The 18,525-nt window shown below is 43.2% G+C and overlaps 1 protein-coding gene across 1 annotated transcript in view; it reads right to left on the bottom strand.

The window, feature by feature from the left end:
* The window catches only part of ITGBL1 (integrin subunit beta like 1), a 145,310-nt gene extending 127,003 nt beyond the window's left edge, over window positions 1–18,307 (bottom strand). The window contains exons 1-2 of the mRNA XM_081003140.1: window positions 18,118–18,307; window positions 15,152–15,363 (exon numbers count right to left, since the gene is read on the bottom strand). Coding sequence (XP_080859266.1) covers window positions 15,152–15,363; window positions 18,118–18,218 — 313 coding nt within the window. The 5' untranslated portion in view covers window positions 18,219–18,307. The remainder of the gene's footprint in view (window positions 1–15,151; window positions 15,364–18,117) is intronic.
* Between the last annotated feature and the right edge of the window lie 218 nt (window positions 18,308–18,525).

An 18,525-nucleotide genomic window follows, 5' to 3' on the forward strand; every position in this document is an offset into this window, starting at 1 on the left:
GCTGTCACCATCTGCAGTGATCATGGAGCCCAAGAAAGTAAAATCTCTTACTGCCTCCATTTCTTCCCCTTCTATTTGCCAGGAGCTGATGGGACCAGTGGCCATGATCTTCGTTTTTTTGATGTTGAGCTTCAGACCATAGTTTGCGCTCTCCTCTTTCACCCTCAATAAAAGGTTCTTTAATTCCTCCTCACTTTCTGCCATCAAGGTTGTGTCATCTGCATATCTGAGGTTGTTGATATTTCTTCCGGAAATCTTAATTCCGGCTTCGGATTCATCCAGCCCAGCCTTTCGCATGATGAATTCTGCATATAAGTTAAATAAGCAGGGAGACAATATACAGCCTTGTCGTACTCCTTTCCCAATTTTGAACCAATCAGTTGTTCCATATCCAGTTCTAACTGTAGCTTCTTGTCCCACATAGAGATTTCTCAGGAGACAGATGAGGTGATCAGGCACTCCCATTTCTTTAAGAACTTGCCATAGTTTGCTGTGGTCAACACAGTCAAAGGCTTTTGCATAGTCAATGAAGCAGAAGTAGATGTCTTTCTGGAACTCTCTAGCTTTCTCCATAATCCAGCGCATGTTTTGCAATTTGGTCTCTGGTTTCTCTGCCTCTTCTAAATCCAGCTTGCACTTCTGGGAGTTCTCGGTCCACAACACACACACATACATTTAGGCTATGATCAGGTTGAACGCCTGTATATAGCTAATATCCAGTGCGAAATGGGTTCAAGGTTATTGCCATAGTTTCCCTTATCCATCAAGAAACAGATCATTTTAATATCATCTCCATTATTTGCTTTATCAGGCAACAGCACTCATAAGGTAAGAACACACCAACCTTAGGTAACTGAAAACTTTAATTGACTGACTGGCAGCCCTGCAGATTATTGTGCCAGAAAACTAGCTGCTGCCTGAGAAGCTTATCTCTCAGCTACAGGCGAGTGGACTTGGCATGTTACATGTACAAACTGCAGACACACACACACACACACACACACACACACGATAAATGCAGATCCAATGGCACTCGCTCTGCCCATCGCATGCTATCTTCCTTGTGGTGATCACACAGGGTCTCCAGATGTTTCACCGTCTATTGATCCCTGTGCCACCACTTTATTTCTCGCTGCCACCACCCAGGCCCTACCTGGTACAATACTAAGTCCAGTCAGGGTTAAATTGGAACATAAACTTCTGTTTATTTATTGCAGTTTAACAAGCATGTGGTTTCATTAACGGTATCGGTCCTTTACAATCATGGGTTGCCTACCCAGACCTATAACTTCCGCTACCTGCTCTCACTCACTAAACCACCTCTCAGATATTTACTTGTCTTCCTAGCCCCTAACTATTCCTGCCTCGGCTTATTTCGCTACACTAACTCAACCCATAGGGAAAATCGTCTTGCGAAGCAGCTCAAAAAAACCCTTTCGTCTAGCGAGTTTTTTGTCTTGCGAGGCATTCGTCTTGCGAGGTACCACTGTATCCGTTTTCCTCAACCATGGAGCAAACAGTTCCAAGGACAATTTGGACAGAGAATGTGATGGGGTTGGGGGGGAAGAGACAAAAATACCTGCCTTCATGGCCACAGCCCTAATCAGAACTGAGGAGTTTACAATTTTCTTTAAAAATGCAGAGGATCTGACCACAGGTATGACTGTGTCATATATTTTGGCCTATAAAACAGACAACATATGCTAATTGACTAACTGGGGTATGAACCAGCGTTTGAATTATTTTACCCCCATAACCTTCAGAATAGCAGCTAGGGAGTCTGTAAGAAAAGGGAGGCAACCTGCTACTACCAGTCCATCATTCAAGCATTGATATGACAGATACTGCAAAAGTTAATTCATAAAAATGTAAATTATCTCTCTCTCTAGCTCTTCAGTTTCAGCAATCCTGTTTTGGAAGAAGTAGCCTCAGTAGGTCCAGATAAAATCAAGGGCCACTCCAGATGAGCACTGGTGATTATTTGTGCTTGTGATGGAATCAGGGCAGTTATGCGCAATCCTGCTTTCAATACGGTTTGTTCCTGCAAAGGTTTTGGGATAGACTTATTGCTTCATTTCCATTTGGTTCATGTCCCATAGCTTGCTGCGGAAATCTTGTACCTGTTCACACCACAAACATTCTGGTTTTGGTTTATTGCCTTAGGTTTGCTTTGCTACAATGAAGGCAGCAATAACGTTGTACGCTGGGGAAGTATTGCAGAACAATTTATTGATTCAATATGCTGTGAACCGCTTTGAGATTTTTATTAAAAATATAAAGCGGTATAGAAATTTTTAAAATAAATAAATAAAGTAATAAAGCAGAATGATGTTTGAACGTTCTATCAAAGATCCAGTACTAAAGCACTATTATTGTGTCAGTGGAATGTTGCAGATTATACCATAAAAAAACCACCAGATTCCCCCACCAGTAATGTTCTCTTCATAGTATTTCTTTAAGTAGTAAAAGATGCAATATAGATCAACTTTACAGGCAGCAGTGGGCATTTTGATGGGGTGGGCTGCTGCTGCCTACCGGGAACGGAAGGGGGTAGTTAGGTTGGTGTAGTGCAAATGCATTGACAGAGCCAATTTGCTGCTCCTGCTGGTACGTTTGCACTGCACCACCATCCCCTCTCCCCACTCACCGCACAAAGGAGACTCGCTCACCTGTGCGAAGGCCACCTGACCATGCCATCTGCTACTATTTGCAGGTTTTTGTAAGCAACATATCTGCTGTCTAGTTTACGTTCTCAATTTCTCTCCTCTTTCCTCATCTCATGCTTCTTTCCTCCCATCTAGAAGCCTGCCTTCAGGCACATCTGGGAATACGGGCCACAAAAGCAACATTGCATTCAAACAATTATTGTCAATGGCTTTCTTGGAAGCCTTGCATTACTGTTCCAGAGACCCTGGGGACCACAGTTCATTATTCAAAAGGTTAAAAATGTTTTATCGGATTCCATGGCAACAACTATGATTTATTTATTTTTATTCCAGAAACAGGCCTCCAAATTACATTTCTAACACCGCCCTATTTGGCATCCTATTTCGTTTACCAACCACTTAGAAAACGAAGCAAGCACAGCAATATTCCTCGCCACTTATGGTAGGACAGCAAATGTTATCATATTCCCCAGGGACATGAAACACAAGCAACTAAAGGAGGACCAAAGAAGGGAAAGCTAAGCTCGTTTTTCTTTTTGTTTTGTTTTAAGAATGACTTTTTGTGTGCCTAGAATCAATGAACACATTAATATCAGCCCCCCTCAATTGATCAGATCAATGTTTCATATAAATACCTTTTTACAGACAGTATGCTCCTCCATAGTGGTGTTCTACCCATAGCTGTTGTGAAGCCAACATGCAAAGTACCTCAGGTTAAGTCCTTAATACGTTCCGGAGGTCCGTTCTTAACCTGAAACTGTTCTTAACCTGAAGCACCACTTTAGCTAATGGGGCCTCCTGCTGCCGCTGTGCTCCCGGGGCACGATTTCTGTTCTCATCCCGAAGCAAAGTTCTTAACCCGAGGTAATATTTCTGGGTTAGCGGAGTCTGTAACCTGAAGCGTATGTAACCCAAGGTACCACTGTAACATATAAGTTGGCAAAAATGATATATAATTAAAAATAGATCCAAGAACCAAGCCTATTCACAAACCTATGAGAAGTATTTACAAATCTGAATGTGTGTGTGTGTGTGTGTGTGTGTTTTAAATAAATAAATAAATATGTTACTACATTTTGCAACTGCAGAAGACCCATGGTTACACCACAGCCAGGCCACAGGCTGTATCTGCAAAGTGAAAAATTCTTTACATAACCATCTCATTCATAACGAACATAAACTTAGAACAGCATTTGCTTCGGCAACCTGTACTCTAGGTTTCCTTAACACCTGCCGGAGTAGTTTTCACACATTTGCCAGCTAGCAAATATTTCAATTCTTTGAGAAGCAGCAAGGAAGGGCGTTTGAAAGAGTTTGTGATGTAAACTGAAATGATGAGGCTGGTTTCGCCATGGGGGGGGGGGGAGGCCCCACTCTGTTCTCCAGATAGTGGCCTGATGTCAGGGACTGGCTGGGTGAGGGGGAGTGGTGGGATCTGCCTGCCCAAGAGCCCCTTCCCCAGGGGCACATAAAGAATGCTAATATTATTTATAGGCTTCTCCATTTCAGCCATTTCATTCCAACTCAACAACCAGATTTAGATTTCATCCAAAGGCTTAATAAAGAAACTCTCACGGCACTTGTACATTTTCCTTTCCCAAGGAACATTATGTACTGCACCGTATATGTTCAGGCATTTCAACAAAGAACATAAGAATCCTGCAAGATCAGATCAAAGGCTTATCTAGTACAGTGTCCTGTTTCCCACAATGGCCAAGCAGATGCTTATGGGAAACCCACAAGGAAGACACATGCACAACAGCACTCTCCTGTTTGTGTTCCCCAGCAACTGGTATTTAGAGGAATACTGCCTTTCATACTGGAGTTGGGACATAGCCGGAAGAAGTAGTCGCCAGCAATAGCCTTAAATCTCCACTATTTTGCCTAATCCCCTATTAAAGCCACCCAGAGTTGGTGGCCATCAATATATCTCATAGTAGTAAAGTCCATACAGTGGTACCTCAGGTTATATACGCTTCAGGTTACATACGCTTCAGGTTATAGATTCCACTAACCCAGAAATAGTACCTTGAGTTAAGAACTTTGCTTCAGGATGAGAACAGAAATCGTGCTCCGGCAGCACGGTGGCAGCAGGAGGCCTCATTAGCTAAAGTGGTGCTTCAGGTTAAGAACAGTTTCATGTTAAGAACGGACCTCTGGAACGAATTAAGTACTTAACCCGAGGTACCACTGTAGTTTAATTATGCACAGGCCCAGATTGCATGCTGGGCTATGTAAGCTATGCTGTGCATAAAAGGTAAAGGGACCCCTGACCATTAGGTCCAGTCGTGGCCGACTCTGGGGTTGCGGCACTCATCTCGCTTTATTGGCCGAGGGAGCCAGCGTACAGCTTCCGGGTCATGTGGCCAGCATGACTAACCCACTTTTGGCAAACCAGAGCAGCGCACGGAAACGCCATTTACCTTCCCGCCAGAGCGGTACCTATTTATCTACTTGCACTTTGACATGCTTCCGAACTGCTAGGTTGGCAGGAATGCTGTGCATAGCTAAGTGTAAATGTGTAAGCGTTCAGAACCCCCCTGGAAAGATCACATCTGCTTTGCTCCTCCTCTAGTCTTACTGATGACTAAGCCACGATTTCCCTTACTGCTAACGTCCAAATTTGATTTCATAGATTGACTCATTCCATAAGAGAACCATAAGCTGTAGCCAAGATCTGTTCTTGGTTGACAGCGATGGTTTGTCTGTGGAAAATAAACCATAAGTCTTGATTTGAACAGAACTCTCAACTAAACTACGTCTCAGTTCTGGGTAATGAGGAAGAAGATGCATTTTTTTCCTGTGAGTACCCTCATGCTTCCATGTTCCTGCCTAGGCAAGGTTATGTACAAACTAGACAACAGTATGAAGAAGCATTGCCTTTTGTCTGTCCTGGATCTCCCAACAGTCAACTTCATTGGATGATCCAAAGCTCTAGTATTATGAGGCAATGAGGGTTAATTTCTCCCCATCTGCTTTCTCCACTTGAGAACTTCCTCTCACTGACGGACATCCTCACACATTGCTATATCTCCATCCCCTAAGCATGGAGGCATCAAAACTGGTCTGATGCAATGTGGATCACGGTGTGCCATCGACTCCAGGAAGTGGAGTGCCTGAACTACACCAGTCTAATGATATGTACAGCCGGGGGAAGACTTTGACTTTGACATCCAACTGCCAACTTCCATTATGAAGCTGTGACATAAACCAAAGCCACTCCTGAAAGCCCTGCTTAATTATGTACCAGATGCTACTACTGCTAATATCCAGAAGTCATCAGAATAGAGAGAGCTAGAGAGGAGAAGGTCTCTGACCCTACCTGTCACAGTTTATTTGAGCTGTTGGTGTGATTTAGCAAGACATATGGGCGGAAGGAGTCAGTCACATTACTCCGGATAGAGAAACCTGAAGTGACAGCAGAATGGAAAACCACATCCCGCTTTGTGATTCCTTTTCATTGTCAAAACATCTAAAGCACCAGATCTCATCTCCCTTCCCTCCCACCCAATACGTAACACAGAGTTTCGGGGAACAGACATCCTCAGTTTACCCACTAGCTTTGACACATCACTGACATAGGGCACAAAGAAGCCACTTTTCTGTCAACGTATCCCACGGAGCTACTGCAAAGGCCTTCAAGCACATAAACAGAAGCATTTGCATGACGCCTTTAACACATAATTGCTGCCATGAACGAGGGGTGTAGTCAGGGCTGGAGCAAGGAGGGAATGGGTAAGGAAGTACTCACAGGGTGATGGAGGATGGCGAGGGGATGGAGGCCAATGCCAGAGCATGAGGACCCATCAGAGCCAGAGGCACTCCTGTCTCCACAAACACACCAGGCTCTGAGGCAAAGGGAGCACTAGGAGAGGCAAAGGTCCACAGCCCAGCAAACTAGCTGGCCAGGTGTGAGAGGTCTGTGATTCCTCAGCTGGAGGAGACTTGGAACAGGTGAGGGTCACCTGCCTCATCAAGCCCAGATGCTGCAATCAGCAGGCAAAGTACAAAAGGAAAGCGGAGCTGCGATGCTGTGTCTGCTCAACTGTATATGACAGCAAAGTAACAATCTAGGCAGGTAGCAAATTCTACAATACGTACAAACCTTGATTAAAGAATAAAAGATTCCCTAACTATTTTTAAAGGCCTACAGAAATGTGGGCATTACAATTTTACCATAAACCAAAACTAGAAGTGGAGAAAGGGTGGGGCGGATATACCTTTCCTTAAAGCAAAGCATAAGTCTGCTGAGTCCTGGGTTGTTCTATTGGAGCAAGGAGAGCTATGGGAAAGTCTGGGGTTTAAATAATAATCCTAGCTAATCCCTCCTAGTAGGGAAAGGAGGGGTTTAAAATGAGAGAACTCAGAGTTCCTGCCCATTTCTCACCTTGCCCATCCTAAAGAGAAAAGGACTGAAAACTGGCCACCCTGTTTGCTTAATGAAAGGGTGAAAGACTTGTGATAGTGAGTGGATTAACTGAATCAGGCCATCTCCTCCTGCTGCTGCTGTTGTTGTTTAGTTGTTTATTTTTTTTTAATAGAAATTTATTAGGTTTTACAATAGAAATAAACATAATAAACAATGTAACATATATCTTAACATAATTTCACATTTTCTTTGGACTTCCTCACATCTCCCGCTCCCACTTTCATCGTTATAACATTTTGTCAGCAATTTATTATCTTATTTGCATTCTTATATCCCTTCTGTGTTTCATAATCTTCTAGTTCTCAAAAAGAGTTATATTTTCTCAATCTCACTTATTTTCTTAAAAACATCTAAATTAGTGGTGCTCAGTTATTTTGATCTAGTATCCTGTTTAGCATTCACTCAAGTTGCAATGTTTTTGTAAATAATTCTTAAATTTCTTCCAATCCTCCTCAGTCCTCTCTTCTCCCAGGTCGCGAATTCTGCCGGTCATCTCAGCCAGTTCCATGTAGTCTATCAGTTGCATCTGCCATTCTTCCAGTGTGGGTAGATCTTGAGCTTTCCAATGCTTTGCGAGTAGTATCCTTGCTGCTGTTGTTGCATACATAAAAAATGTCCGGTCCTTCTTTACCACCCCTTGGCCGACAATACCCAAAAGAAAGGCCTCTGGTTTCTTAGTGAAGGTATATTTAAATACCTTTTTCAGTTCATTATAAATCATTTCCCAGAACGCCTTCACTTTAGGGCAAGTCCACCAGAGGTGGAAGAATGTTCCTTCACACTCTTTACATTTCCAACACTTATTGTCAGTCAGGTGGTAAATTTTTGCAAGTTTGACTGGGGTCATATACCATCTATATATCATTTTCATTACATTTTCTTTCAAAGCGTTACATGCTGTAAATTTCAATCCAGTACTCCACAACCTTTCCCAGTCCTCAAACATAATATTATACCCAATGTCCTGTGCCCACCTTATCATAGCCGATTTAACCATTTCATCTTGTGTGTTCCATTTTAACAGCAAGTTATACATCCTTGAAAGTACCTTACTCTTAGGTTCTAACAATTCTGTTTCTAGTTTCGATTTCTCCACCTGGAACCCTAATTTCTTGTCATTTTTAAAAACTTCTTTAATCTGAGCGTAATGTAACCAGTCTCGCACTTTATCCTTCATTTTCTCCAAACTCTGCAGTTTCCAATTGTCTCCATCTTTTCCTAGAATTTCCCAATATTTTGGCCATTTGGCCTCCATATTGGGTCTTTTTCGGGCCTTAGCTTCCAAAGGTGAAAGCCACCTTGGAGTTTTATTTTCCAGCAAGTCTTTATATTTTGTCCAGACATTAAACAGTGATTTTCTGACAATATGGTTCTTAAAGGCCTTATTTGCCTTAACCTTGTCATACCATAAATATGCATGCCATCCAAAAGCATAATTAAACCCTTCCAAATCCAACACATCAGTGTCTTCAAGAAGTAGCCAGTCTTTTAGCCAACAGAACGCTGCGGCTTCATAATACAACTTTAGATCTGGCAGGGCAAAGCCCCCTCTTTGTTTTGCATCAGTTAATATCTTAAACTTAATTCGTTGTTGTTTAGTTGTTTAGTCGTGTCCGACTCTTTATGACCCCATGGACCAGAGCACGCCAGGCACTCCTGTCTTCCACTGCCTCCCACAGTTTGGTCAAACTCATGCTGGTAGCTTTGAGAACGCTATCCAACCATCTCGTCCTCTGTCGTCCCCTTCTCCTTGTGCCCTCCATCTTTCCCAACATCAGGGTCTTTTCCAGGGAGTCTTCGCTTCTCATGAGGTGGCCAAAGTATTGGAGCCTCAGCTTCACGATCTGTCCTTCCAATGAGCACTCAGGGCTGATTTCATTAAGAATGGATAGGTTTGATCTTCTTGCAGTCCATGGGACTCTCAAGAGTCTCCTCCAGCACCAGAATTCAAAAGCATCAATTCTTTGGTGATCTGCCTTCTTTATTGTCCAGCTCTCACTTCCATACTTCACTACTGGGAAAACCATAGCTTTAACTATACGGACCTTTGTTGGCAAGGTGATGTCTCTGCTTTTTAAGATGCTGTATAGGTTGGTCATTGCTTTTGTCCTCCTGCTATTTGCCCTTAAATCACCTTACCATTGTGCGGATGGCTCCCATTAAGGAGTTGAGTATCCTGTACTTAGCAACTAAATTTGCATGGGTTAAACTTTAGGTCAGATGTGGGTGAATTCAGGATATGCCTGAGTGGCTTTCAGGAGACTAGAAGTTCCAGGGTCACCAAAGTTCATCATGGAGGCCCTCCTGTCATATTGGGAGTTATGTCACTCTTACACTCATGCCACAATCTACAAAGGTAAACCATATCATAAGTTAAGATTCACACAGACCTCTTCTCACATGCTGGATGCCTCATGCCAGAGTCATGTCATATGTATATCAGACACACACACTTGGGAAATGGTACTTACAAGAATAAAAAAACATTTCTGCCTTGCTTTCCTCAAGACACGACTGCTGCAATCTGTTTTATTATCAACAGATACCCTGCGTTTGAACTATAAGCCACCTTTTAGATTCATTTTCATTTAACCTTCCCAGGACCAGCATTAATCTCAAAGCAAAGATTAACTGAAAAGTCTTCATTAAACTGAACAGCACAATAAGAAACAAAATGAGACTGTTTCCATGTACTGTAATAAGAATGAAAAATAAGATGGCAGTTTATCCTCAGTCAACATTAATATCATGCCCAAAACAACTCTACCTATAGCAGATTTCCAAACATGATAGAAGCAAGGACTAATATACAGTATGACTCAAAACTGACGTTAACTGTGTATATCACCATAATAATTCTTGATCCCCACCTCTATCAACCCTTTTTGTTTTTGTCTCACCGTAAGCATGAAGAATTTGTGACCCAGCAACCTGAATGCAGCTCACACTATTGTTTTTGCAGTCCTCAAAGTCATAAAACAAGGAGGTTTATTGATACACTGTTGGACCATCAAGCATGTCTGGTGGTCTCAAGTTGGTGAGGCTGCCTAGAAAGAATAGCAGGTTTTATATAGGATAATCTTACCTGCCACTATTCAGATATGGTATTTGGCATCTTAATGACCCCACCTCCACGCTAATTCTTATGAGGGTGACTTGATCCCTTTATGGTAGGATGAAGCATTGCAGTTTGGGGAAAGCAGTTTAAAAGCAGTTGATCCAAATTCTTCTTCTCTCACTGAACTCAGTAATTATTATGGTGGAAAAGTCAGTATCGTTAAAACTTTAGGGAAGTTAGGCTTCAGAAAAAATACTGATACGTTCAGCTTCAGCTTATACAGAAAGTAGAAGGCATTGCAGCACACCAAGCAAAACAGTGAACATCAGCCTGATATTTTGCACACATATACACACCTCAGCAATATCTTACGGAGCAAGGGATATGCAACTCTATTTGCTCTCACTGTCATCAAGCCTTAAGTGAACCTGTGATGTCATCATATCCATTATGTGATCCCTGATTGGCTGGGGTCATTCACGGTGAGATAACAGCAGCGTCAGCAACAAAAAAAGTCCATTCAGTGGCAGCAAACAGTTTCAAACATCCACAAGAAAATGTAGAATTACACTTGGTTTCCATTGTGTTTAGCACCCGTCAAAAGCAGCTTCCTTGAAAGCAGAACTCTTGCACCGAAAATCTTCTTGAAAGTGAAAATGCAGCACAGACCTAAGTCCGATGTGCATGACATTTTGGGTCCATGTATTCTATCCTAAGCAGCAGTGTTCTATGTGAGCACATTAAACATTTCTGTATGATGCAGTATGATAAAGGGGGCCAAGTACTAATTTCTCTTTTTAAAAAGCATTCACATTATAGGGGTTTGTTATTATTGGACTTATTATTCTTAACAACGTTGCTGTTAAAATCAGTTGCTATTTCTTTTCCTATGAAATTTGCCAAGCACATTGCTGGAACACATTTGTTACTAATGGCACTCTCTGTGACATTTGCTTTGACCTAATTGTGGTGTCTGGCCCGAAAAGTTGACACGTTACATGGAACCGGTACAAGTATTCAGAGAGGATGTGATGTGAAAAAGCCCCAGCGAACAGTCCCTAGTCCTTTGACAAATGAGAAGGTTGCAATTTTTCCTCTGCTCCCATGTTATTGAGCTATTTAAAAACTCTTAACCCTGACAACAGAATGTGAGCAATTAAAACAGACAGCTGAAAATACTAGCATTGTGATCATGCCTTACAACTGTTTCAATTCACATCAAGTTTGAGGCTCTTGTGCAGCTCAGACTTATGCATGTTTGCTCATACTGTGCCCTGGATTCAATCCAATTTACTCCCTGGTAAGCAAGTGAAGGATTGCAGCCCAAGCAGACACTATGTGCCAGAATCTAGTGTTAATGCACAGTGGGCACTAAAGAAGATTTACACAGAGAGGGTGGAATTAAATCAAAGATTAGTATGACTAGGGCCTGTTTCATGCAATGTATACATGGAATCAGTGTGTGCGTGCATGCGCAGGGCGTGGTGCCCGCGGCATTCAGCATGAATGATGAAGTCCACACACAGCATGTGGAGTGCACAAACTTCATGGCACTCAGTAGTTGGTTCAGCACCCAAAACTGCCATGGCCTTATTTACAGACTCCAAAAAAGGGAAATGCAGTGTAGTAAAGTTAGTGTTTGCTTAGAAGCTGTTCCTTGGTCAAGCAATGAGAGTGAGGCCTTGTGGGATACCAACAAGCCACAAGGACCATGGGAAATAAGTTTTGTCCCTTTAACCCCAGACCAGCAGGTTCCCAGGGTGTGAAAGGTTTATTATGGGAAAGGAAACCCCTGATTTAATGGAAGATTTGACACCTGGGTCCGAAGTTATGGGCATTCCCTCAGTGATGTTGTCTGCCTTGATTGCCTGGGAATGTGCATCTGCATAGGCTCCAGGGAAAGGGAGGAAACCCCTTTGATTTAGGCTCTGGGTTCTTAATTGGCCCAGCTGCCAGATGTTAGATTGATCAGCCCGCAAGCTGGTCATTGGAGAATTTAAAAATAATCAAGAGTTATGATTGGTTTTGGGGGTCCCGACGCCACGTGCAAATTGGGGATAAAAGATCTTGGGAATGGCTGGGAAGGCGCGCTCTGCAATCCGCAAATCGCCCGGCTGCTAAAGCTCCACCTAAGTAGCCGTCCTTTTGTCCTTTGTGATGGAGAATTGCTGAAACCATTGAACGTGGATCCCTGAAGGACTCTAACTATTTTATCTGTATCTTAGTCGTAAGTATGTAAGTCAGTTAGATTCTACAATGTTGTTTTTTTCCTTGCTTGTAACTTATAAAAGATGTGCCTGCTTTTTAGCATGTTTCATTATGTTCTTTTAAAATAAATTTTAAAAAGGAAACCTTTCTGTTTCTGTGTGCCTTTCCGGGGGAAAAGCTAATTCCAAGCCTTACACTCTGGTCGTGCTCTACCGTAGAATTTCTGTCTGCAAGTCTGTGGATACAACTTGTGGAGTGAGGGTAACCAGCAATAACGGGGCACAGCCTTCTCCCTGGGTTGTGGCTCTGGGTTCCCCGGGACAAAGGGAGTGGTGGCAGCCTTACCGGTTCTGTTTTGTCCTGTTTCTGTAAAACGTAAACGTGTCTGCCAGCCCTGCTCAAGAAACCTGGTCTGGCCGGAGAGCAAAGACAGGTGAGGGAGGGGCAAGTGGCTGGGGGCAGTTTACTACATGCAGTATTTAACCGTTCAGACCACAAACCAGAAAGACCCTTGGCAACCAGAAGAGGGTGTGAAATATGCTGACTGACTCCAGCTACAAAAGCTGAGGCTGCTGAAAAGGCCAGAGCCAATCTTGGCTGTAAGTCCTGGCAGGCCTTTCCCCACTAGTCCTGGAGGGAGGGGCCCTGACTGACTCCAGCTACAAAAGCTGAGGTGGCTGAATAGACTCTTGGGCTGGGGTATTGCTGGTGGGGGAGGGTTGCTGCTGTTATAAAAAATAAAATAAAAATTCCAAAAAGTAGTATCAATATCTTATTATTGTTTATGTGGAATTTGTTCAGTTTGATTGTGTACTTTTGATGCTTTATTTATTGTTTATGATTGCTTTCATTATGTTTGTAATTTTGTGTTTTTTCATGTTGTAAGCAGTCTTGAGCATGATTTTGGCTATGAAGAGGCAGCATTCAAATAAAACTATATATATATTTGCTGTCTCTCAGAACCTCTCTTTTGCACATCTTATGAAACCCATGTAACTAGCTAAGCTAGATCGACTTTTTGATTTTAAGCCTGCATGTGTGATTTTGTACCTTCTCTTTTCTTCTCCCTCCCCTTACCCCAAACAAGCATCTCCTTTATACTTGGGCATTTGGTTTCATTGCCTTAAAAGGGAAGCTATCACAAAAGGCTGCACAGTTGTTAGAGCTACTCCTTTGTGTTCTGAGGATATTTCACAAGATTTTGTTACGATCTCTTTCTACTGATTTTTGGAAAATAAAATCCAAAGCTCATCTCTTTGGTTTTTTGCTAGAACTGGGTTGAAGGGAGGTGTTCTTATAATAAAGCTGAGAAACTCCTCAAGCTGTGGGATAGACTATGTAGGGAGGGGAAACTTCCAGCTCACCGGCTATTTTTAGGCCTGCCAGGGTGTCCAGTTTGGCCTGCAAACCTTATCCACTCACTGGTGATGTCAGCTTATGGGCATGGACTCATTACACCCTGTTTCAAGCAGAAGGGTTATCTTGATTGGCTGAGATGCATGAGAAAGTTGTCTGCAAAGAGCTGTCTTGCACACCCTGAACCTTCTCAGTTTCAAAAGGGAGGGAGGGGAAACATCCCTTTAGCAGTGCTTTGCTGCCTGCTACCAGTTTTGAAGTCCCAACTTTGGGACTTCAAAGTACCAACCCCCCCCAATATCATTTGTGACATCAATTGATTGACAGGGTGGGTGGACCTGCCCACCTGTCGAATATGGCCTATGTGATAGATCCTTATGAGGATCTAGCTCATGAAGCTGAAAAGTTCCCCCACCCCTGGTAAGGGGTGTATTAAGATGTGCTTCCTGACTAGGGGCAGCCTATGGTAAGTCTTTTTTGGGGGGAACCCCTTATACAAAACACACCTTCCAACAGGAAAAGACTCCTTCATTCTTGGTCCCACATGCACTCCACCAATCTGCTTGATCTTATGCTCCAGCTTACAAAAAGGAGTGCCAATTGACCAGAAGAAAAAGGCCTACCCTCTTCTCATGCTTTTGAAGGTGCATAAATCAGCAAGCAAGGTATTTCTTCATGGCATATAAATAAACATCAGTCTCCAACAAAACGCTATTCATTTTTTGAATTTATAGTCCACCTCCCTCCAAGGAATTCAATGTTATCTACATGGTTCTCCAACCAGCCCTTAACCTCAGAACACCTTTCTCATCCAGTGAAATTCATGGTGAAATGTGAACATGGGTCTTACCAGTGCAAGTGTCTCACTCTAAACCAGCCTTCTGCAACTTGGTGCCTTTCATATTTTTGGTCTACAAATCCAATCAGCCTCAACCAGTATGGCCAATGGCCACAGATGATGGGAGTTGCATTCAAAAACAAATGGGGAACACCAAGTTGGAGAAGGCTGCTCTAACCACTACACCACACTAATTCACCAGCTAGACATGAACTGATGGAGTCTCACATGGTCTCTAGCTATTTAGAAACTCAGAAGAACCAGGATTCTTCTAATCAACCAGTCTTTATTACCTTAACCCTAAACATAGTGGGTCAACCAAAGTTCAGTCATTGACTGTGCTAACCATGTAACCATGCTCAACCAAAGTCATTATCGCCGAATGGCCACAACCAGCTCAGTTTTTCTGCCTTCACCCACCTACATGGAGAACCTCCAAGATTCCCACAACTCTCTACTCATACAGGAACCCAATAGTAAAGGCTTCCAGCCCCATCATTTGCCAGCGCCCACCAACAGTTCAGATGGCTACAGAGATGTCGTGACCACGTTTGAAGCATACTGTGAAGCTCTGTGAGCTGCTGAGACTTGCTTACCTGCACAAGTTTCTCCATCGTAGGTTTCACACACCCATTCATGACATTCGCAGAGGGGCCCATAGTATTTGCCTGGCTCGGTCACTTGGCAGATGCACACCCCACAGTCACACTGGCCTCTGCCACTGCAGAGTTTTCCACCAGGGATTCGACACCTGCGCTCTGACTCGGTCAGGGACAGTCGGCAAGGCGAGGTCCTTCCCCAACCATTGCTGCAGGGAATTAAGAAGACAACCAGTTGTAAAAAAGGGGGGGGAGAATCACACAAATGATGTAGAAACTTGTGCTGCTGGGTTGTACTCATTCGGCAATCAGCCCACAGATTATTTTGGAATTAAACTTGGTGGGGAACCAATTTCTGGGTTTTAAGAAAAACATTTATTTTGGGTTCTAAATAATAATGGGACTAAGTGGCTAGATATTAAAATCTGTTAATCCACACACTAACATTGACGTGTGGCTCAAAAATTCACACCAGTGTGGTAGATGTGCACTTTTTCTTGAAACAGAACCCAGTGCTATTTCAGCAATGCTTGCATTCAGGAACAACTTTGTTTCTGCATTTCGAATGAAGAAGAAAAACACTTTGCTAGACAGAATTTATTTATTGCATGTGCATGCTGGCCTTGCTCTAGGCACTTGGGAAAGGTTATCCTTAATTTGACCATGTAACAAACCTCTAAAGGTAAAGGGACCCCTGACCATTAGGTCCAGTCGTGGCCGACTGTGGGGTTGTGGCGCTCATCTCGCTTTATTGGCCGAGGGAGCCGGCGTACAGCTTCCGGGTCATGTGGCCAGCATGACTAAGCCGCTTCTGGCGAACCAGAGCAGTGCACGGAAACGCCGTTTACCTTCCCGCTGGAGCGGTACCTATTTATCTAATTGCACTTTGACGTGCTTTTGAACTGCTAGGTTGGCAGGAGCAGGGACCGAGCAACGGGAGCTCACCCCGTCGTGGGGATTCGAACCGCCGACCTTCTGATCGGCAAGTCCTAGGCTCTGTGGTTTAACCCACAGCACAACCCACGTCCCAACAATCCTCTAAGGAAGCATAAACTGAGACTGTCCCAAGATTACCCAAAGCGAGCATCATAACCGAGTGGGGATTCATCCACAATCTTATTTTATAGTTGCCCGACAGGTTCACACTCCCAAAGCCCTCCATGCAAAGGTAACACTGGCTACATGAAGAAAAGCTAGTGTGAATTAAGCTATTTGGGGGGAGTCAGCTTCTTTCTCTGTAATCCTGGAATACAGCAACAACAAGGAAATGGGTGCCGCCTTCCTGTGAGAGCAGCTTTGTTCATGCCCCTATTCTCTCCTCCGGCATTTGTGTGCAAAATTGCACAGAAGGGTTGGGCAGCGTGAACTGTCCCTTGGGCAAATCACTAGCAGCCACACACAACCTACACTTGAATTACTCTGTTTTCCCGCTCCAACCACAAATAGGAATAACAGTACCTTTCCTCTTGGGGGTGCTGTGAAGATGCAAAGAAGAGTTGGAAAGGCTGGTACTTGCACTGACTCATAGGAATGTGGTCTATATAACTGAATACCGAAGTAAACCTGAGAACCTAGCAAATACTTTCGTGCAGGTTGCCCAGCAAGGTGTCCTGTGTCATCTCTATTTTTGACAGTACATTAATGTTCTGGATGGGAAGATGGTTTATTCCCCCCCTCCCCCGAAAAAGGTACTGAATCATATTGAGGAGCTTATTATTTTAATTCATCCATTCCCTCCCCATCTTTGCCAACCTTCCCAATCAGAATGCCCCCAAATTATTGCTGCTGGGATTCCACCCAACGGGTGACATGACCCATATATATGCCCCATCAGAATGTTAGTATTTACTTTATTCATTTGAAAAAATGTTAAAGCCACATTTCAGGCAGTTTACATAAAACTATAAAACTGTTTCAGTAATGTAACATGGCACACATTTCTTTCCTTGTTAGTTTCCTTTTAAACCTCCAGATGTCAAATTGCATAGAATGACCAACACCTTGCGGCCAGCCTAATACCAAATCTTTACTTGTTCCATTTTAAAGCAATAGCTCAACAGTATTTTATTTACTCAAGAAGGAAAGAAGGGCATCCAAATGAGACTCCTGGATTATTATTTTTTAAAGAAGTATGGCGTTAAATATTTTATTTATTATGGCAAAGCATAGAATCATAGAATTGTAGAGTTGGAAGGGACCCCAAGGGTCATCTAGTCCAACCCCCTGTGATGCAGGAATCCTTTGCCCAAGGTAAGGCTCAAACCCACAACCCTGAGATTAAGAGTCTCATGCTCTACCAACTAAGCTATCTGGAATGAAGTCCAAAGTGGAATGCAGCAGGGCTCAAATACAAGCTGACAAGTTGCAAATCCCAGGCAATGGAATTTGCAAGACTTTATACCCCTATTTCTATGCATCTTAATCTGAATTTATAGCCACTGTGGGAATTTATAGCCATTGTGCCTTTTCTCCTCCTTACTAGAGCAAAATTAGTCCAGGATGCTAGATCTAGATTCCCTCAAAGCTGTTTTTACCAATAGGGGTGATACTGGCGTGCTACAAATGAACAGAGTTTGACCAGCAAATATATGAAGCCCCCCAAAAAACAAAGTCAGTAAATAGCAGGAAACTCTAACGTGTGCTCATCGGGATAATCTCAAAAGAGACAACACATTTTTGTCCAACCCATCTGATCTGGGATATCTTATGTATCATGCAATTCTGAAGTTCAAATGTGGATGTCAAAACGCAAATTACAGCTACAGCTCTGCTTCTGCACTCAGATATGCTGTTGATCTTTTGCTCAAATTTTACAAAGAGTCGAGCGGCAGGTTGGAGGGGGGGAAGGGAGGGGGAGGGAGAGAAATACCTCTTTAAGGCTTCTTCCTTGCAACTTGTTGCCTGGCCCCTAAAAGCTAATTGCTGGAAAAACAACAACAACAGAGCTTAAAATCCGAGCTTACCGCAGGGACAAGGAGAAACTTTGCGAAATAACAGGCAGCAGGACGAAGAGTGAAGACATGAATAGAAACGACACCAAGCTGAGAAGCCCCTGAGTATGCATGCTTAGATCCCAGGGAAGCAGTAAATGAAGAGTTCTCCAGCGGAGTCCGAAACACGAACAGACCCAGAAGGTTTGCAGAGTTCCGAGCTGGCCAGAACTGGCTCCTTCCTCCTGTGCTCCACCAAGTGCCTTTGATTAGCTGCCTGGAAGCTGGATTTGGGCAGCATTCTGGAAGGAAAGGCCAGTGCCAAACCCCAAAGTTTACAGTCTAGGCAGGGAAGTAATTAGAAACAGTTGTACGGCCAGATGGTTTATTTTGACATAATAAAGTATCCTGTTCACAGTTTCGAGCAAACGGTCTTGTTCT

This window comes from Podarcis pityusensis (assembly GCF_964106645.2).
Source record: "Podarcis pityusensis genome assembly, chromosome: 4".
Classification (NCBI taxonomy): Eukaryota; Metazoa; Chordata; class Lepidosauria; order Squamata; family Lacertidae; genus Podarcis; species Podarcis pityusensis.